Below are 22,610 nucleotides of genomic sequence, written 5' to 3'. Positions count from 1 at the left end.
AATACGAGGAAACCGTGAGCCAGTATTGGTCAGCGTGATAGACTACACCCTCCCTGCCTAACTGTTGTCAAGAAAAAATGAGAGTCTTAAGGAGGAATTTGAAAGAGGATAATGAATTAGTTTTGCTGATGTTTACAGGGAGCTTCTCCCAAGTGTGAGGGACAGCATGGGCAAAAGCACAGATATCCTTCTCTGCAAACGTAACCAGTGGATGAGACAGCCTGGCATCAGGGGCTGGTTGGAGATGAGAGTCGTCATCTCGATAGACAGGGTGGGGATAGGCCATGAAGGGTTTGAAAGCACCCACATACTTATGAAGATATGCACACACAAAGACACATGTGCATGCAGATACACACCGCCACAAGGAGAAGCACACACACATGCATGTACATGCTAACACATTCAGGCATGCAAATGTTGCAGATGTGCACATTCATGCCGGCATATACATACATATGAAGAGCAAATGCAACGGTGATGGGTGTAATATAAAACCTGTATATTTTGGGGGGATATGGGGATATGCAAACTTAACCACATACATGTAGGCACATGCTGGCATATGCAAATATGTAGATGCTCCATGCAGTTACACATACAAACATATACTCACAGAGACCTACTCAAAGCTGTGCATGCACACACACAAACATGCATGTTGATACCATTTAATATTGAAGTCTGTCAGTACAACGATCACTATTGTCATCACGTAGCATGGGTCTTAATGACTCACAAGGCCACTGAGAGAAACAGATTCAGCCACTCTTGGCAGGCCCAGGTAAAGTTGTTTTCGATTAAGAGTTTCTCTTTGTATATTCTGCTGGCATATTTGTACCCAGCACACGGGATGTGGTTTTCTTCAGCGTGTGCCCTTGTGATTGGTGCCCTCCATTTAGCTCTATTGCATGCAGGCTGTTCCCAGCATGCTGTCTGACTGTCTCACACTTCTAGATTGTCTTTCAAAGTGCCTTCAGAGCATTTCTTCTGGCCTCTGTGGGAGCACGAGCGTGTCCCTTGAATCAGCAGACTAGAAAGTAATCTTTTAGGTAATCGCCATTCAGGCTGTCTAGTGGCCAGAGCCAGCACATTTCAGTTGTGCTTTCACGATCGTAGCATCAATGCTAGTGATTTGGGCTCACCCAGATGCCTTGTTATCCGGCCAGTTAATTTTAAGAATTAAGTAATAGGCAGCACTGATGAAATGCATCCGATGATTAATGTGGTTTCAATGCATTGTCCACATTTCACAGCCAGAAAGCACAGACGATAGAATGTCAATTGGCACATAGGTGCATAAGACAAGCATTTACGTGCTTAAGTGAAGACCCCAGGGCAGAATTTGGATATCTTAATTTGGATCTGGATCTAGGTTTGATGCCTTGTGCCATTGAAATTCCAAACTCTGTTGCTGAGCAAGCCCAAGTTGCTGCTAGCTATATGAATTCAGTAATTTACCATAACTGAAGGGATGCTACTCAGCACGATACAGGACACAATGTTCAGCAGAATATAGTCAATCCATACTTTTGGCTAAACTCTCCTACATATGTACCAATAGAAAGAACCAGCGAAAAATATATCTCTATATTGTATTCACTAGAGCTGAGGCTTATACTGGAGAAGTCTTAGTCCATTGACTGGCATCCCAGTTTACACTGGAATATGTACCTTTGCAGGGTCATGCTCAGAGCTTGGTATCTTTGTGAGGCACCGAGACACAAACTCATGAAATCTATCCCATCCCTTGTCCCACAAATGCTTTTTGCTTGTTGCATGAATGCCAGAGGGCAGACCCAGCTCCCATCAGTTTACCTGTATCTATCACAGCACTACTGTGTGACTGAAGAAGGCCTCTGCCAATCCATCTGCCCATCCCCTATTCCCTGTCCACCCCATCCCCAAAAATAAACTAAAGTGATGAATGGCCACTGTGGCAACAGCTACTTGAACCCACTTTGTGCTTTGATGGAGATCTTCTGGCAAGTGCCAGTGTTCAGCTGGAACTGTAGGAACTTAAGAATTGCAATACCAGATCAGACTGGTCATCCAGCTAGATCAGGAACCTGTTGCCAAGAATGCCCAGTATGATAGCTGGTCGAAATTTTTTTTTTAAGCCGAAAATTTGGTTTTCGACTAAAGGAAAATGTTCATGGAAAGTATCTGATTTACTTGGAATTTTATTTATTTATTATTTCATTGGAAAACCGAAAACTGGGAAGCAGGACATGTTTGGGGTTTCAGTGGAAAATTTTTCAGTTTTTTGATGAAAATCCATGGAAAGAAAAACATTTTCTGGCCAGCTCTAGCCAGTACTAGATATCTCAGTGGCAGGTGCAAAGATTTGTGTCGTGAATGACTATGGGACATCCTTCCCCTAGCTGGTGGATGTTTTCATTATCCATATAAATATCTAATACAGCTTTTTCCACTAAATAATTTTGTGTCACCTGCAACATTTGTCCCCTCTCTTCTCAGTCCCTTTTCCTGATCATTAATAAATATATTAAACAGCCTCACTACTGGTGTGGAACCTTGTGGCACCTAACTGTTAACCTTTTCGCTCTCACGGAAATAGACTGATTATTCCTATTCTTTGTTTCCTGTCCCTTAGGCAGTAAAGAAATGATAAACTTTACTTTACACTCCAGGGCTACTTAGTTTCTTGAATAGCCTCTTGTGAGGGACTTTTTCAAAGACTTTCTGAAAGTCCAAATAATCCTATCATGTAACTCTCCTTTATCAGCTATTTTGTCAATATGCTCAGAGAATTCAAATCGATTAGAACAGAGTTAGTGTTGGTATCTTGCCAAGGTCCTGTGATGAAGGCTGATAGCAATTCAACAGGGGCATATCAACGTGCAAGGGGCACCAATAAAGGTAACTCTCACTTCAGTTTGGTAGTACTGAAGTGGATAAGCAAAAAACTAATAGGAAATGTGCATTTCCTGCCCAGGAAGTAAGGCCAGGGGGATGGGGAGGAGGGATGTTGGTTCTCTCCATTCTGCCACCTGCCCCCAAGATTTCCTACTCTTGTCTCCCTCTCCTTTTCCAAGAAGCTAACTAATGGATTCTCGTGGCTGCATCTGTTCCTCTTATTTGTAGTGACGGGGACCAAATCCCTGTCAACTGAGCATAGCAGGATCTAGAAGCCTCCCAGCATGTTGAGCCACCTGCCTGGCCAGCCTTCTGTCAGGACCTTTCGAGTGTCCCTCTTCGTTAAAAGGTGACATCTTTTGGTTTCACGGTTACTCTCCAGGTGGCTCTGTTGTCACAACAGCTCACAATTCAGACCTAGGTATTTTGCTACTTACACCCCTGCAGCGCCTCTCTGGGTTCAGAGAAGTCCAGGATGTCTGTACTCTGGTCACACATCAGCCTTAACAATTTTTGTGCACTCCAGGAGCAGAGCTTGGTTTCCTTTTTCTGGGATCCAATTCCCACCTTTTGCTTACTCTGTAGTTAACCCCAGAGTGCCACGCAGAGCACACATTTGGAGTTGTGAACAACTGCAGATGAGACCACTTTGGAAGATTCCATTTGATGTTGCCCAAGTGTGGGGATCATGCTTGGAAAATTACAAATTCATGCGGGTTATTGAGAGCCCTGCTTGGGACAATTCACTTCACAGCAGATTGGCAAAAGACTGAACTTCAGGGATAGTAGGTGAATGCTGATTTTGGACTATTCCACTTTACAGAGGGGTCAGAATACTTCTTGGAAGCTTCATGAAAAGTTGTTTACTGCAAGATATGCCTTCACAGCAATTTGAAACTCAGAATCCCTCTTAGAAGATTCTTCTTCATGGACAGTGGTTTTGGAACCCTATTCCACCCTTCCTAGTGTAACCCACACATCTTCTGGGTGTGATGTTCTGTCCCATCAAGTGGCACCGAGACCACTTAGAGAGAGAGAGAGATTAATGAGTTTGCTCTACAGCCTTAGCTAACAGCCAGTTGCCTTTTAGCTCATGCAGTAGAGGCTCATGCACTAAGCTCCAGAGGCCCCAGGTTTGATCCTGCCTGCCAACAACCAGGGTCAGTCGGTGTTACACTAGCACGGAGCAGGTGGGATGGATGTGTCTCTTTCAGGGATCCGTTTAACAGTGGATAGGCCAAGCATGGAAGACTCCACTTCGTAGAGAGAAGTTGTGGCCGAGAGTCGTAGTTGGAAGGTTCTGTTTCATGATCAGTGGATGGGAATAGTTCTGGGAAATTTTAATTTCTTTTTCCAAACAGTCCTCTGTACCCCATCAAAAATTTACCTTGTGGGATTATAATTTCGCCCTGCAATATAGTGACAGAACCAAATTTGTTTTGACAAGTCTCCCGATGAAGGGAATGGGTCTGATTTTTCTCCCTTAAAGTCACGGAGTTTTGCTATTGACTTTAGAGGGAGCCGAATTAGGCCTAATGCAGTAACATTTCTGACTTGTTTAACTTGCTCAAGGACATGTTTAGTTCTTTATGGTTCTTTAAGGAAAGAGCACACTCCTGCTTCCAGTTTCATAGAGTCAAAACCTGTAGACACCTTCGTATGGAAAACCATTAATCCATAGGCACACAGAGAGCTCACTGCTCCTGAAGCTCAGCCTCTTAAAGTTCCTCTGTCTTCTCAAGAGTTACAGTAAATTGCACAGAGATGCTAGCCTCTAGCAATTGGACATGTGCTGTCACTGAGCTTCTTTCAGGTGCCGGTACAATCCTGACAGTGCTGCTCTCACTTCTTGTTGCTGTCAGTGACTATTGTTGTTGTGCAAACCTGAGTCTCATGAAGACCCCACTGCTGCTTCCCTCCTTGCATCACTTTCCTCTATGGACACTCTGCATCTAACAGTCCAAGGGTACCCTTTCTCTTTAAAGGCTCTCTAGGAATAGAAATTAGAAAACATTTAGGCCATGTCTACATGAGCACATATGTCGGCAAAACTTCAGTCGCTCAGGGGTGTGAAAAAACACCCCCCCCCCGAGTGGCATAAGTTTTGCTGGCTTAAGTGTTTGTGCGCACAGCGCTATGTTGGCGGGAGACGCTCTCCCGCTGATACAACTGCGGCCGCTCATTGAGCTGGTTTTATTATGTCAATGGGAGACCTCTACACAATTGCTCTTACAGTGACACAGCTGAACCGATCCAGCTGTACCACTGTAAGCTTGTAAGTGTAGACATGGCCTTATGTTAGGGCAAGCCTACTCTAGAAATGCTACATTGGCGCAGCTACGCCGCTGTAACATGTATGGTGAAGACACTCTGTGCCGATGGGAGAGCACTCTCCTGTAGGCATTAGTCCACCTCCATGAGAGGCAGAACCTACATAGCGCTGGTGTGGACAGCGCTTAGGTCGCTCTAACTTGCATCGCTCAGTGCGGTGTCTTTTTCACACCCCTGAGCAACATAAGGTAGATCGACTGAAGCGGTAGCGTAGACCTGCCCTTAATCAATATTCTTTACGGAATAAAATTTGGGGCCAGTTCTGTGGTGAAGGAAGCAGTGATGAAAATGACACAATGAGTTGGAAAGTGGATGCAATACACATTTAGCACAATGCCAGATTGGTATAAATTACATTATTAGTTATACTGATTTTCTGATCTACTCTCATGCTGGGCCAAAGTCACCCTGGGGGCAATCTTCATTGATCTCAGTGGAGTTACACCAAGGAGAACGTTGGCCGCTGATGTGTCACCTACACAGTAGCATTTGGCCCATGAGCTTCATATTATATAGAAAACACAGACATTATAGATATTAGATACTGGCTTGGGCTATGAAGTTCAGATACCAATTACCAGACCCTAGAAAAAAGCAAGTGTTCAGATCTGGGGCTTTGGTTCAGCCTATTATAAAAACAAGCAAACAAAACTGGCTCAGGGGGTCTGGGATCCAGGGTTTTGATTCAGACCCAGGCCAAATATAGCATCATGCAACTGCAAAAAGAAGGCAACTTCAGTAAATAGGAAAGCAAAGCTCCCTCTGGAAAAGGATTTGTACCAGAAAAGTTGTTCTTGCATGTCTCGGCCATGCCACCATGCTCGTCTGCACTCCAGCCAAACTCTCCTTCAGCTGATTGGATTCTCACTGGCTCTTACCTCTCTGCCTGGAATCAAACCAAGCAAGAATCAAAGGCTATTTACCCTGGAGTTGTCATGATGATTCCGTAGTTGCCAGGTGCCCCTTTCGGAACCTTAGGTTACTCTGGAGTTCCGAGCCTTAAAGGACCGTCTCCTTCTTGCTTCTGATACAGTGTTTGGTATTTTGCAAGTGATCGTGGGAAACATTTCATACTAACAGGATAGTCCTTGCAGCTTACTTAGGGGTATATGCGGAGGCCAGACATACATAAGGAGGAAAACATCGTGTGTTAAATTCATCCCTAGGGTACTCTACCAGAGCTCTGGAGATTATACTAGGGATTAATTATTTTAGCTTTATATACCTTCTATCTACTCCATTTTATCATTGAAAATGGAACCCTCTGCCCTGCCCGCTCTGTCACGGTCTGGAAAAGGATATATTGACCACATGGATTCATGCCTCCTGGGAATTCAGCAGGAAGTAGACTTACTGCTACCTGCTGTGTCCGCCATATCATGTGTTCATCTCATCTCACCTTCAGCAAGGGTTAGGCAAGGGACACCCAGGGTTGCTATTATGATGCAAGAGCTGAGCTCCTTTCAGTGGCTTCCGATTGTAATATGGTTGTCAGGCACCTAAGAATACCCTAGACACGAATAACAGTAAGGCCACACTGCTGGAGTGAGGTGCATTGGCTTAACTGTGTCATGACCAGTGACTGGAAGAGCAGAGGGCACTGCAGATCAGGAGTGAGGTGCACTGGCAGAGGTGTGTTAGAGCCCCAGATCCAAAAGCAGAGGGGTGCTTCAGATGCATATTGGTGTGTATTGGCAGAAGGGCAGGGGGATCCAGGACTGGATTGGCAGGGGATGTTACAGGTCATGGCTAAAGTACATTAGCAGGTCCATGTGCAAGAAGGAAGCTACTGTCTGTGAAATCTTGTTCTTGCTTCTGTGAACTATATTCACTCAGAAAGATAAAGATAAAGCAATCCCCTGGCTTCCTGTTCTGTATTCTTGATGTTTCATTCATAGCTTTAGAGGCTTCTTCAAATATTCATGTATCATACCATATCATAACTGAAGAAGAGAAAAACACTTCTTTTGCAGGCTCAGAAGCAAATGAAAAGTATAAACTCAAATCCCAGAGCACCAGAATATGATAACAGCTTTATGAAACATGAAAACTGGCAATGTTTTTATAATCATTGTAGCTTAGGGGACCAGTAATATTTCACTATTAGATTAATTTTGAACACTGACTCTACACACTGAAATAATGTTTCTACTTGTGTGAAGAAATTGAATTACATTTGTCAGTGCTGTGCAGAAGTCCAGAACTATACCAGCGAAGGGGCACTGAAGTGCCTTCAGCTGAAGCTGTGTGGAGACTCAACATTAGAAATGAACAGAGTGCTGTAGGTCAAGGTTGAGGAATAGTGCCAAGGCTGTGTGGTGGTCTCAGTCCAGAAAAGCAGGAGCCGCTACGTATCAAACTCGAGATGAGTTAGCAGAGCTCAGGCCCCTGTTGTTACCTGGGGTTTCTGTACCCAAAGCTCTTGGTAACTTTTGCTCTAGGTGAGGCAGTGGCAGGAAATAAATCAACGGCAACAAGGCCGTCCGACTGACAGGTGGCTGGCATAAACAGCACAATACAAGAGTGCTTTCACTTAAAGCTTTACTTTATTTAGGCTCCAGCACTTACACACGTCCTCAACAGATTAGTAAAACACCCCCCAAAATCCCAAATTCATATTTACCCGGGATCTTGAGGCAGTCCCGAGTAGATAACTGCAAATGTCCAGTGGCCAGCCTTCCATCTCCAGGGGAACCTGAGAGGTGTCCAAGCGTTCTAGTGTCCAGGTTGCTCAAGTGTCCGAGCTGAGATTTCTTCCTCTTTTTATACCCACTTTGTTAGTATTGCATAGCTTGCTCATCAAAAGAAACTGCTGATTAGAAGTTAAGTAAAGTGTGGAGATATCCAGCCTGTAGTTTCTATCAGTCAACCGGCTGTATAGCAATAGTTAACTGTTGGCAGACTTTCCATCTTGCAAAACTGCATGCTTTGGAAAAACAACTCAAGTCAGGAGGGCACAGGGTCATGTTTACTCCTCAAGGTCACTCACTTCCCCCTCCCCTCCTGGTCTGTTAGTTGTGCTAAGGTCAGAAAGGCCCCCGTTCAGCTGCTTTCAGCAATAAGCATAACAATTGGTTTTCCAGCTGCTGGCAGTGTTTTCATCATGTTACTGGGCTCTGGACTACCAAAAATGTGCTCCTACACTGTGTTTCCCCACAATTCTGCAGCCATGAAATCTGTCACAGCATCCACTCTTGTTATGGAATGAGAATCCAGAATCTAACCATTAGTTTTAAGAAAATTTGAAGTCATTGGAACTGCATCTGTTTATATCAGTTGAGGTTCAAGCTCTATATTTCTAATTCTTAAGGTTTCAGAGAAAACTTCCAAACATGAACCAGCTTTAAGCAACATAATCATGCCCACCTGAGACTGCAAACATCCTGAAACACTAGCTCTAAAATATGTGTCTCCTCTTAATCTCAATTGGATGTTAGCTCTGAAACATAACAATAACAAAGTACATGTGGATATTGACATCCAGTTCTTATGCATGCCCCACCATCCCAAACAACCTCCCAGCATGCCAGAGATGCAAACTGTGCCCTACACAATTTCCCAAACCTCTGACACCTTTTGCAATCTGTGATTACTATCTGCAGACATGCAGTCGTGTTGCAGCCGTGTCAGCCCCAGGTACTAGAGAGACAAGGTGGGTGAGGTAATATCTTTTGTCAGACCAGTTTCTAAACAATCTGTTCCATCTTGCATTTAGCTGTGATGTGCCGAGTACATCTCCCAGACCTGAAGGAAGAGCCCTGTGTGGCTCAAAATTTTCAAATTTGTCTCTGTTGGTCCAATTAAAAATACTACCTCACCCACCTTATCTCTTGAATATCTGCAGATACATATGGTTAATACCAAAAAATCTGTGGCACATGAAAAATTTCAAAGTAGTGTAAAATAAGTTGAATTTAATATTAAACCAGTAACACCAAAATTATTGTACCAATTTTATTATTAATGTTCATATTTAATTCAGTTAACATCTCCGTTTCTGAACGTTCCTGAAGCTACTGCACCATTTCTATTCCACCTCCTCGAAATGTCACAACAACTAGGAGGTCTTGCAATAGAAGTTAGGTCCAGTTTGCCAGAGGATACATGGGGCTTTGCCAGAGCTGTATATAGGCCCCAGGACGGGAACAGACAGGGGAGTTGCATTTTAGGAGTGAGTTGGAATGGGAGAGCTATAGAATAAAGACCTCAAACTTCATATCTACACCATACCCGACTTTAGCTAGTGGTATCAGTTTTTCTCTTTCCTGAGTGAATTCTCAAAAGTATTTCATCATTCAAATAGTTACTTTGGGGGCCCACCTTCTCCTTTTAGGATCTCGTGAGAATAGACTCTGAAAACCCATAGGAGGCTTTAAATGTAGAGGCCTGAGTCTACTCAGACTCCTTTCATTGCTGATCTTCTGAGACATCAGCTGTGCCGCTGACATTCCATGGGCATTCCTTTGAAATCAGTGCAGTGTTAGGACATACCTCAGACAGTGCACCACACAGCAGGCGCCTAGTACATTTAGGAGAACGGCAGATGCATTCTTCCCTACTGTGTTCTGCTGAAATGGCCCTGCTATTTTCAGTAGAAGCACATCAGAGAACACAAACACACGTAGACACAGAAGGACAATGAGCTACTGCCAGACCCCAGGCGGACTGTGATCATGTATAGCACCACTGATGTTTTCATGTTCGCACCAAATCCTATGACTGATGTTTCCTTCTCAGACACTTCACTGAAACTTGAATCAAAAAAATGTTTCTGAGAGTATTGTCTGGTAGATGTAGTGAGGGGATTGAGAATCAAGACTCATGGTTCTTTTTCCCAGCTTTGAAAAATCAACCCACAGTTTAGGTGGGTAAGTTCAAATGTTCACCGTAACCCCTTTCTTTGCCTCCATTTCAGCATCTGCAAAATGGAGGTGCCAATACTGATTAGTTGTCTGTACAGTGTTGTGAGATTCTTGGACTGAAAGAGCTATAGTAATAGGTAATGAGAGCATTATCATTATTTAACCAAATCTTCACATCATCACAACCCGATCTTGAGATGTCCGTTGCACAGTTTCCTGTTTGAGGGATGGGTGAAGGGCAAACATCAGTTATGGAACTAGGGCTCGGTTCCTATACAAAGGAGGTTTGCTATTTTCAGCCAATATAAAGCATTTTATCTAGATCTTGGTAAGATTAGTTTGGAGCTGGTTTGCTTGAGTATTGGCCACAGTTTTCTAGGGATAAAACCTAGAAAGGGTCCAGCTGAATCTTTCTTTGTGACACCTATGGAGATGAAGGAGATAGGGGAGGTGAAGAGGGTGTCAGGGAATCACAGTCGATGACAACAGGAGTACCATACTGAGCATTTTTAGAACTGGGAAGTTATGTTGTTCCTTACAAGGCTGTTCTCTCCTTTCTTATCGCCCCCTCCTACACTCTAGTACGTCAGCCTGTACTAATCTTGCAGGACCAAATAACTGCATTTGCAATGCCTGGTTGCAATGCAGTAGCATCCTTGTGTGGTGGGGGAGACGGTGTGGCACATGTCAGTGCAATAGCATCACGCATAGGTGCAACTGGAAGCCAAGAGACCTGTGAAGACTCAACATGATGGCTCACTGTGACATCTACAGCCCATCTGGGACTCTAAATCTCCGTGAGCTAAGCTTGTGGGGCACAGGATGCTCCTGTGAAAATCAGGACTTCCCTGTGAATTACTGGGGATGATGCCGAGCAGCGTTAACTCCATCTCCATTGGTCCTAGGGTCAGTGCCCATTTTATAAACACTCTTTGCCCTGGCCACGTTCTTCTCAGTGAACCCCGTCACTGCTGCTACTGCCTGCACTCACATCTGATATTCAAGAGAAGATCTGACAGTGCATCAGTGTACCAAGGCCTTCCTGTTTTTGGCAAGCCCTCTCCACTTCTACAGAGTGTGCCTCAAGCAGGGACACTTCCAACTCATTTTGGGACAGTTTGGCTCATCTCAGACCCTGATATCAGGCATGACAATCCCCACACGCTTTTCCTGTCCCTTACCCACGATCCCATCCCATCCCAAGTTCCATCCTTCTGTCTTCGCTCACAGGGGAGGGGGAATACTTTTGAACACAGAGCCCTTGGGGACGCACCTGTTCTCTCAAGCCTCACTCTCATCCTGCTGCTACTGGGCATGCTCACAAATCTGCACCAAGCATGCGGCTACAGAGCGTTCACATGCTGCACTAAGCCACCTTCATCACTCATTTAAAACTTGTCATCTGCAAATAGCCTTTGCGTCATCTCCAAATGGGAAATTAACTCTCTTCCTGTTTTCTTCTTTCCTTCTTTTGTTTTTCGTTTCATACAGCGCTGCTACTCACTCAAGGTAAGACTGCTTTCACTCCTTTGCTCTGTTGGTGTGGCTTTGATTTCATTCTCTTCTTCAGTCAGAGACTTTTGTGCTCATGCTCATTGTGTCACAATTACTAGTGAGGCTGTGTACCCAAGGAGCGGATATATTAAGCATGCACTAATTATTGACACATGAGGTCAAAACTCAAATCCAAGTTTTTTTGCCACAAATCTAGGGGAAATGACCTTTCCAATAACATACAGCTGAACCTACAGCTCCTGATAGTTTAGGACATTGGACACCTCACCTCCCAGTCCCAGTCACACACCTTCCTTTCTGCATCTATAGTGTTTACTTACAATAAAACAGAGTGGGCCTAAGTGTGGCATTACCCCCAGAATTCGTCGTGGAAGGCAGACCAAAAAAACCTCCTGGAAGTTTGGGTATAAGTGCCTCCTAGAGAACAATTGATGTGCCACCAAGAAGAGAGTGCAGTGTAGACCTCCCCAACACCCAGAGGGGGAAAGATCTGGACAGAATGCCCTGCCTTGCTAAGCTCACATTGTAGTATGGGTTATTCCTTCTGTATTTTTGTTATCCCTCCAATTCCAGGTTTGATCATGGTTGAGTTTGCACTAAAGAAACATTTGGCACAAGAAGCAGGCACTCGAAGGTGCAGAGAACGGCTTGTGGTTTTGTTTTTTAAATATAGTTGGACAAAAAAAACTTCTGAAAATTATAAGAGTCCTGAACTGGACTACAACTATCAGGAAGTGTCACTGCTTGGAACTGACAGATGCTTAACTGCTGTGACAGAAGCAGCTCTACAGAACACCTGGAAGTGCAGGGGGCAGGAGTCCTGGGGGGGCAGTCAGGAAGGAGATGGGGGGTTGGATGGGGCGACGGGGGGCAGTTAGGGGCGGGGGATCTGGGGGCAGTCAGGGGCCTGAGAGCAGGGGGCGTGGATGGGGCATGGGTCCCCGGAGGGCCATCAGGGAACAGGGGGGTTGGATGGGGCAGGAGTCCCAGGGGGGCCGTCAGGGGGCAAGAAGCAGGGGGGATGCTAGGGGGCGAGGGCCAGGCCACACCACACCTGGCTGTTTCGGGTGGCACAGCATCCCCTAACCAGCCCTCCATACAATTTCAGAAACCCGATGTGGCCCTCAGGCCAAAAAGTTTGCCTGCCCCTGTTCTAGGAAGAGTTTAAGGTGAACCATTCATACATGTTCATAATGCCCAAGTTATGGTGGGGGATGAGGTGAACAAGGCTTTCTTCCGGCAAATCACAGAAGTTACTAGATCGCAGGCCTGGGAGACTTCAATCACCCTGATATCTGCTGAGAGAGCAATACAGCAGTGCACAGACAATCCAGGAAGTTTTTGGAAACTGTAGGGGACAATTTCCTGGTGCAAGTGCTGGAGGAACCAACTAGGGACAGAGCTCTTCTTGACCTGCTGCTCACAAACCGGGAAGAATTAGTAGGGAAGCTAAAGTGGATGGGAAGCTGGGAGGCAGTGACCATGAGATGGTCGAGTTCAGGATCCTGACACAAGGAAGAAAGGAGAGCAGCAGAATATGGACCCTGGACTTCAGAAAAGCAGACTTTTACTCCCTCAGGGAACTGATGGGCAGGATTCCCTGGAAGAATAACATGAGGGGGAAAGGAGTCCAGGAGAGCTGGCTGTATTTTAAAGGATCCTTATTGAGGTTACAGGGACAAACCATCCCGATGTGTAGCAAGAATAGTAAATACGGCAGGCGACCAGCTTGGCTTAACATTGAAATCCTTGCTGATCTTAAACACAAAAAAGAAGCTTACAAGAAGTGGAAGATTGGACAAATGACCAGGGAAGAGTATAAAAATATCGCTCGGGCATGCAGGAGTGAAATCAGGAAGGCCAAATCACACCTGGAGTTGCAGCTAGCAAGAGATGTTAAGAGTAACAAGAAGGGTTTCTTCAGGTATGTTAGCAACAAGAAGAAAGTCAAGGAAAGTGTGGGCCCCTTACTGAATGAGGAAGGCAACCCCCTAGTGACAGAGGATGTGGAAAAAGCTAATGTACTCAATGCTTTTTTTGCCTCTGTCTTCACGAACAAGGTCAGCTCCCAGACTACTGCACTGGGCAGCACAGCATAGGGAGGAGGTGACCAGCCCTCTGTGGAGAAAGAAGTGGTTCGGGACTATTTAGAGAAGCTGGACGAACACAAGTCCATGGGGCTGGATGCACTGCATCCAAGAGTGCTAAAGGAGTTGGCGGATGTGATTGCAGAGCCATTGGCCATTATCTTTGAAAACTCATTGGACGACTGGAAAAAGGCTAATGTAGTGCCCATCTTTAAAAAAGGGAAGGAGGAGGATCCTGGGAACTACAGGCCAGTCAGCCTCACCTCAGTCCCTGGAAAAATCATGGAGCAGGTCCTCAAGGAATCAATTCTGAAGCACTTAGAGGAGAGGAAAGTGATCAGGAACAGTCAGCATGGATTCACCAAGGGCAAGTCATGCCTGACTAATCTAATTGCCTTCTATGATGAGATAACTGGCTCTGTGGATGAGGGGAAAGCGGTGGACGTGTTGTTTCTTGACTTTAGCAAAGCTTTTGACACGGTCTCCCACAGTATTCTTGCCAGCAAGTTAAAGAAGTATGGGTTGGATGAATGGACTATTAGGTGGATAGAAAGTTGGCTAGATTGTCGGGCTCAACGGGTAGTGATCAATGGCTCCATGTCTAGTTGGCAGCCGGTATCAAGTGGAGTGCCCCAAGGGTCGGTCCTTGGGCCGGTTTTGTTCAATATCTTCATAAATGATCTGGAGGATGGTGTGGATTGCACCCTCAGCAAGTTTGCAGATGACACTAAACTGGGAGGAGAGGTAGATACGCTGGAGGGTAGGGATAGGATACAGAGGGACCTAGACAAGTTAGAGGATTGGGGCAAAAGAAATCTGATGAGGTTCAACAAGGACAAGTGCAGAAGCTAGCACTTAGGACGGAAGAATCCCATGCACCGCTACAGACTAGGGACCGAATGGCTCGGCAGCAGTTGTGCAGAAAAGGACCTAAGGGTTACAGTGGACGAGAAGCTGGATATGAGTCAGCGGTGTGCCCTTGTTGTCAAGAAGGCCAGTGGCATTTTGGGATGTATATGTAGGGGCATTGCCAGCAGATCGAGGGACGTGATCGTTCCCCTCTATTTAACATTGGTGAGGCCTCATCTGGAGTACTGTGTCCAGTTTTGGGCCCCACGCTACAAGAAGGATGTGAATAAATTGGAGAGAGTCCAGCGGAGGGCAACAAAAATGATTAGGGGACTGGAACACATGACTTATGAGGAGAGGCTGAGGGAACTGGGATTGTTTAGTCTGCGGAAGAGAAGAATGAGGGGGGATTTGATAGCTGCTTTCAACTACCTGAAAGGGGGTTCCAAAGAGGATGGATCTAGACTGTTCTCAGTGATAACTGATGACAGAACAAGGAGTAATGGTCTCAAGTTGCAGTGGGGGAGGTTTAGGTTGGATATTAGGAAAAACTTTTTCACTAGGAGGGTGGTGAAACACTGGAATGCGTTACCTAGGGAGGTGGTGGAATCTTAAGGTCAGGCTTGACAAAGCCCTGGCTGGGATGATTTAGTTGGGGATTGGTCCTACTTTGAGCAGGGTGTTGGACTAGATGACCTCTTGAGGTCCCTTCTAACCCTGATATTCTATGATTCGGATCAAAGACCATATCCAAGACTTCATTGCAAATCAAGAGGAAAATATCTTTATGCTACCCCCTTCAATTCCTAATACTCTAAGGCAGTTGTCCAGAGAGTATGTCCAGAATCCCAAACGGGGCTAATTAGGAGATAACTAATGACAGCAAAGGTCACAGAATCCCCGAAGTTCAGTTCAGGATGCTTATGAAAAACTTCTCTGACCCACTTGGGCTGGGAATCCTTTAAGAGGCCTTTTTCTCCTATGAATTTTGTCAGTTCTTCAACTTCAGCAGGATGGGAAATGAGTCAAGTGCAACCTTTCTCACAGCAATTTTGTTGCTTTAATTCACTAGCCACTTAATTTGATCAGAACCCCTGGAACCTAATCATTTGTATTAATATAATTTCCACTCTGTGATCAAATTCGATTGCCTTTGGCAGGTATTACTGGATAATATGTCACCAGCTATGGAAAGTTGCTGTTCAGTTAATAAAAAACGGCCAAATTTCTGACCTGGAGGAAGTGGAAGGGTCCTGAGGGTAGCGTACCCTGTTCCCCCTCCGTCACACTGGCTAGAGTCCACCCGCCTTTCGCCAGGCTGTCTACAATGCTATGTTTATCTAATGTCAAGTCAGTTGTGTGCAGCACATGAATTCTGTGCAGAGCTGGGCTGGTGTCACTTGTACCTTGTACGTGTTTAAAACTACAGATACCAAGATAGAAAATATCCAGAACAATATCAATAATATCCACACCCCCACACAGCAGAAACACACATTAGAGCACCACCAATCGTGGCTAATAAGGAGAAATGGAGGTGACATTTTCACTTAGTCCATGTCATTTTAGATTTAGAAAAAGCAAGCATTCAGGATTGTTTGTAAAAATTACATTGAAAACTACATTGAAGCTTGTCATCTACCCCGCTCCCAGCTTCTCATGTTACCTGTTCTGACCAAGCTCCTCATCTCCCTGCAGCTGCCCCACTGACCTGTCTTTGAGCCTGCGGGTATGTCTACACTGCAATTAAACACCCGTGGCTGGCCTTTGTCAGCTGGCTCAGGCTCAGGAGACTTGGGCTGTGGGGCTGTAAAATTGCAGTGTAGATGTTCAGGCTCTGGGACTGCATGAGAGGGGAAGGACCCAGAGCCCAGGCTCCAGCCCAAGCCCGAATGTCTACACCACAATTTTACCACCCCGCAAGCCCAAGTCAGCTGACATGGGTCAGCCATGGGTGCTTAATTGCAGTATAAACATACCTGAGTGACCTAATGGCTCTGTCACTTGGCCCCCTTTTGGTCTCCCCCTAGATGTCTCACATTTCTCCTGGTGATTCTTGTTTCCCTTGTGTGTGTATGTCATGTCTTCCGCCCACCATTGTTTGCTCTCCAGAAACCCGGCAGCTTTTAGGGCCAGGGCACCTGCTGCTCTGGCTCTTCACTCCTCCAGCACAGAGCACTGATGTTAGGCTTCTGCCTACTGCTTGCCCCTTAGCTGGCTTGTGAGGAGGAAAGCTCAAGTGGTTAGATATTCACTTCTGTCTGCATACACACTAGAACTCTGGATACGTATCAGTGACACAGATGGCCCAAACCGAGACTCTCTGGTCCAAGCAGCCCCTGATTTTGGAGAAGTTCCTTTCTTTGCAGCTAGCTTCTATGTGATTGCATCATGGGGGTGTGCTGAAATCACACAACGATGAGCTGCCTAGCAAGATTACCAATAATTTTCGTTTGCAAATCTCATGAGAGCAACTTTTGGGGGCATTATTGGCACTGCTGCTCCCAACCCTGAAAGTAAAGAAACACATGGAAAATGGAAAATATTTTTTTAAAAATGAGTTAAACTCAATGGGTTTGGATGAGCTTTGGGCATATGTTCAAGTCAGTGCTTATTTGAGCCACACTGGTTCTGCAATCCATATTTGTGGCTCAATGAACTTTGAAAAGAACTGTTTTAGGATGCACATGATGGCTGCTAGATTAAAGTACTGTATCTGATTCTGACTGCATGAAATGAATGTGTTGGGTTGGCCTAGAACCACAGTGTAAATCTTTAGAGAGAAGGTTTTATCAAACCTCAGACCAACACAGATGTTTCTGTAAAATTTAAAAAAATGCCACTGCTCATATTTTTTTGTTTTCATTTAAACATTCCCTGCAGTGTTTGCAATGGAAATGGTACAGCACAGTTAGTGTGAGAGATTTTGAAACTGAAACTGAGTATAAACAAATGTGAATCTGACAAATATATTTTTATTGTACAACATAAGAGAAATGCACAAGGCAAACAGTGTAAATAATGAAAAGTAAGTGAGATGTTTAAAATAATCTCACGTGTCAGTACACTTTTAACATGTTGATTTTTAAATATACGATAAATATTTCAGTGACATTGTTCATCCAAAGACCTCAAGTGTAAATTGAACCACAAAAACCTTCTGTGAGGTGGATGAACATTAGCTCCATCCATAGATGGAGAAACAGAGGCCAGAGTGACTTCCACAAGGTCATCCAGCAAGTTAACAGCAGTGACAGAAATAGGACCTGGAACCCTTTGCTTTAACCACAAAGCCATGTTTTCTCTACTTAAAGTAGCTATTTTTGCAACACACCTATTTTCATCACTTTGGGGAATTCATAATTCTTATTGGTCTTATTCTTATTGTTGTTAATATTGGGAAATGACTACTCTGCATAATATTAATATGGAGAAATGGTAATGGTATTTGATAAATTTACTAGTATTCCTGTAGGAATGTCTGCCTGTCCTCTTTTGTCAGGGAATATGGTAATTTTTGCCTCTGCCAAAAGTAGGGCTAGGTGAGCCAGTTCAGAGCGAGGGAAAAACCTGGACTTTTAACCTAAATCTCAAATTGAATCCAAACCTTTTCTGACATTCAAAAAAGTTAGGATAGCTTGTTTGCTTCATTAGCTTGCATTTTTGCAATTATCTCTGTCCTTTCTGGTGCTGGCTGGGTTCAGAAAGAGACATGTCAAATTGCCATGAACATGATTGTTTGTGTGGTATTTGCAGCATGACCAAAAGCAGGAATTACTGGAAATCTTACCAGACCCTGTACTTGTAAGATTTTCAGGCTGAAGAGGTTCAGATAATTGATTAAAGGCTCGGGGAAGCATCCAAATGTTTGGGTGCTTATTAGAACTGAGTATCCTAACCTCTAGTCACCCATTACTAAGCAAATGTCTCAAAGCACATTTTTGCTATTCATGAATGAAGTCTTATGCTGCTAATCCCAGTGTGAAGTAGATAAGTATTCATATCCCCATTTTACAGAACAAGCGACTGAGGCACAAAGTGGACAGTTGATTTGCCCAAGGTCCCATTGTGAGTTTGTGACAGAGCCAAGAATGGAATAGTCTGCTGATGCCCCATCCGGTGCTTCAGCAACACAAAATCCTTCCACTCGTAAGGGTGCTGATTCTCCTAGCTCATATTTAATAAGCTGGTACATGTAATGCCAGATGCATCACATCTCAAAACAACTTTCAATGGCTATCTAAATTCACACTCCCCCTGTTGTTAGAAAGGCACATAGAATATTCAGTGCTCAGAATGTGTGTGTATGTGTATGTGTTCAGCTACAGACATATCAATATGCTAACCTCAGAAATGAGATTATCTCTTAGCCAACAGTCTTCCCCAAGTCCAACTGATTGATAGACGGTTCTCAGGGGAGATGAGCTCATTCGTGCCCAAGATTTATTTTACTTAGCTGGGATTTTATTATTATGCAGCTGCAAGAAAAAGCCCATTTTAAGTATCATTTCAGTTTCTTCCTAACACTGCATTCCCCAAAAAGAGTGAACTTCATCTGCAGAAAAATGCATTCCAGACATGGGCGTTGGGTAGCTCATAGGATGGTTAATGAGCTCTGTGAGAGCCTCTAGTTTTCTGGTTGGAATCCGCTCTAGTTCAGAGAATGACTTGAAGTTGTGGCCAGTTGATGGCTGTTTGCTGAAGTTGGTGTATTTTCTAATAGACAGATGTCCATGTTACAAGTGGCTTAAATGGCCACCTTGTCTCTATCTCAGCAGAAAAGCCAAGGATTGAATGGGCCATGGAGACTGAACTGTCCTTTCCCCTCCTCGGACTCTCCTGTCCTTCTCCCTTGTCACAGATGCAGACATTTATCATTTGTTCCCCTCCATGTACCCCAGTGATGCCATTCATCCCATTACCGGATGTCCCTGGGACCCAGTCTCATCCTATCTCCTACTCTTCTCCTTAACCTTTCACTCTCCTTTGACTCTCTCCCCCTCACAATATCCAAGTGCTGTAGTCTCTCCCTTCTGAAAAAAGACGCCCTTTCCCCCACTTGCCTCTCCAACTACCACCTCTTCTCCGTTTCATCTCTAATTTAATTGAACATGCTGTTTACAATCACTGTCTAGAGTTCTGCTCCTACAGTTCCATCCTAGACCCTCTCCACTCTGGCTTCAGTCCCATACACTCCTCTGAAATGGCTCTCAGCAAAGTTTCTTCCTGGCCAAAGCTCAGAACCAGGACTCTATCCTGACTGACCTGTCTGCCATTTGCAACACCATCGACCATGCTCTTCTTGAAATCTTGACCTCCCAGGACTTCCATGACTCTGTCATCTCTTAGTTCTCTTTCTCCCTCTAATCATTCCTTCAGCATGTCCTTCGGAGGATCCTCCTCATCTCCCCTCCAGCTTTCTACGGGGGTTCCACAGGGCTTTGTCCTTGGTCCCTTTCTCTTCTCTCTCTTCCCTTATCTTTGGATGATCTCATCTGCAAACACAAATTCAGCTTCCATCTCTAAGCAGACAGCTCACAGATTTACCTCTCTACTGCAGACCTGTGTCCTTCTGTGCAAACTAAAAGCTCAGCCTGTCCCACTGACATCTTGTGGATGTCTAGCCATCAGCTCAAGCTCAACATGGTCAAAACAGAGTTCCAGCCCCTCCCCACTACCTCCTTTCTTGATCAATGTGGATAACACCCCCATCCTGCCTGTCCCTCAGGCCCGTTACCTGGGTGTCACCTTCAAGTCTGACCTCTCTCTAAGTCCTCACATCCAGGCAGTATCTAAATCTTGCTAATTCTTTCTGCAGCACATCTCCAAGATGCAGCCTTTTCCTGTCCATCCACACAGCTAAAATGCTCATCCAGGCTCTCATCATCTCACATCTCAATCACGGCAACATCCTTGTCTTTGGCTTTGACAAAGACAATATTGCCCCACTCATACCCATTGAGAATACTTCTGCAAAGATCGTTTTCCTATCCCATCGCTTTGCCCATATTGCTCCTCTTTTGCATCCCTCCACTGGGTTCCCCTTCTCTTCCCCCATCAAACATAAACTACTTGTTGTTACTTTCCAGGCCCTTCATGACCAATCCCCACTTGACCTATCATCTCTGGTTCACTATCAAAAGGTCCACTTCTGCCTCCAGTCGGCCCATCATACCAGCCTCCGGCACCCACTTGTTAAATTTGCTTTGTGCTTTCTCCGATGCTGCCCTCCGTGCTTGGGAGGAGCTCCCCATACACATCTGCAAAGCTACCTCATTATCCACCTTCAGAACCCTCCATAATACTCTCCTTGTAAGTCTTCGAGCCTGTCTCTTTTTCTGTGTTTAAACAGCATAGAGCCCAGTGAAGCCCTCACTTCAGGCTGTGGCCTCTAGCACTTCTGTAATACAAAGACATAAGCCCTGCTGTGCCCTGGACAGGGGCCAGCGGAGCCACAGCCCAGCAGCTAATCTGTGAAGTTAGGTGGAGGATTGTGTCCCCTCACCCTCCAGCACAGCTACACTAACCAGTGTTCCTGGGCCATAGGAAGGGCCCGTGCCCAGGACACAGGAGGGTGGGGGCAGAATTTGGCTCTTAGAATAAAAACAGCAAAAGGAAAAGCCTCTTGGCAGTTCTGTTACAGAGCTACACTTGCTAGAAGGAAGTGAGTGCCGCTGGGACATGAGATGGAGGAGACTCCCTTGCATGCGCAGGCTGATGCTGACCCAGCCAGGTTTTCTCAGGTTTTTCTTATAGGTGACAAGCATTTTAGAGAGCAGGTTGGGGGAAGGGCAGTTCTGAGTCTCCTGCTGGCATCTCCTGCAGTGTCACTTTATTCCTTGACAAGCTGGTGCACAGCCAAGTGGGATACTCATTGTGTTTCACACTGGCAACAGATACACGGAAAGCCTTAGAGTGCTGTCCTGCAGGACTGAGATTACTACGGCTCTGTTTGGTATCACCTCTTTGTCTTTGCACGATAGCTGCTCTGCCTCCTTGCCCCTCACTCAACATGAACCGCACTCCTATTACCTCACTGTGTCCCCCAACTCCCTTGAGTCAAACGCCTCACCCTCCCTGCCCAGGATGGATTGGCCATGCACCCCATCTCTCTCTCTGAGCCATTGTCCCTGCTTCCTTATCCCTAGTTTGAGCTCCCACCTCCTTCCTACCCAGGGACGATGTTGAGAAGCAGGGGCAGCTGGGTCACATTGTGAGGGTAGGTCAGGCAGGTGAAGGTGTTCCCAGCCAAAAAGAGACAAAGTGCCTTGGGAACTGCTGTTTCTAAGACTCCTCATTTGCATACGTTTCACAGCAGTTCTTCCCCAGTTAGCATCCCCAGCCCCTAAAATCCCTGTGAATAAGACGACTCCCAGGTGATGCCCAGCTGATTAGGAAGGGGTAAATGTCATGAATGTAGCCCAGCTTCATCCAGCCTCTTTCTCCTGCGGGGGTCTCCACCCATGTTTTTATTCTAAATGAGAGTTATTGGGGCATCAGCTTGGTAGGCACCTGAGGATCAATGAGTCCTGTCCCCACCCAATTGCAGGCAACCCCGTTTTCACAGATGTCTCTGTCCTTCCCAGTTCTGGCTGGTACTAGAAGTGCCAAGAAGGGATGTGTTCCCAGTATTTCAGCCTCAAATGCTGCAATCTCACACTAAGCATGCTTGACACTGCTATAGTGCCGTCCATGGATCGATCTCAAAGCACTTCCCAAACATCAGTGACTTAACCCACATGATACCCATGTCAGTAGACAAGTGCTATTTCTGTGGTGCGGGTGGGGAAATTGAGGGCTGGAGCATTAAAGTGACAGAGCAAGTCAGTGGCGGAGCCAGGAAGAGGAGGCCTCAGAGACCTGACTCCCTGCAACACAGTCCCGCCGTCCTCCACAGAGAGAGCCTGACATTTCCAGACTGGTTTAGCAGACTGAATAACTCCGCATAAGGCTTTGAGGTGTTTAGTGAAACATTTAGTGAAAGCATTTTGTCCCATGGTAAGGCCATGTGGGCAGATTGTGACCCTGAATCAGGAGACAGTCTATCTGTAAGTCTGCATTGCCATTCACGTGAGCTATCAGCACT

General features: G+C 45.4%; 1 protein-coding gene across 4 annotated transcripts in view; it reads left to right on the top strand.

Moving 5' to 3' along the window:
- Positions 1 to 22,610, top strand: part of SLC8A3 (solute carrier family 8 member A3) — a 196,676-nt gene that overhangs the window by 150,980 nt on the left and 23,086 nt on the right. For 3 of the 4 annotated variants that reach the window (XM_073348492.1, XM_073348491.1, XM_073348495.1), the window contains one exon: positions 11,565 to 11,582. The exons of the other annotated variant lie outside the window; for it this stretch is intronic. In XM_073348492.1, coding sequence (XP_073204593.1) covers positions 11,565 to 11,582 — 18 coding nt within the window. The remainder of the gene's footprint in view (positions 1 to 11,564; positions 11,583 to 22,610) is intronic. 4 annotated transcript variants of the gene reach the window in all.

This window comes from Lepidochelys kempii, chromosome 6 (assembly GCF_965140265.1).
Source record: "Lepidochelys kempii isolate rLepKem1 chromosome 6, rLepKem1.hap2, whole genome shotgun sequence".
Classification (NCBI taxonomy): Eukaryota; Metazoa; Chordata; order Testudines; family Cheloniidae; genus Lepidochelys; species Lepidochelys kempii.
The sequence above is the reverse complement of the archived record's forward strand: the minus strand, read 5'-3'. Positions and strand labels throughout refer to the sequence as shown.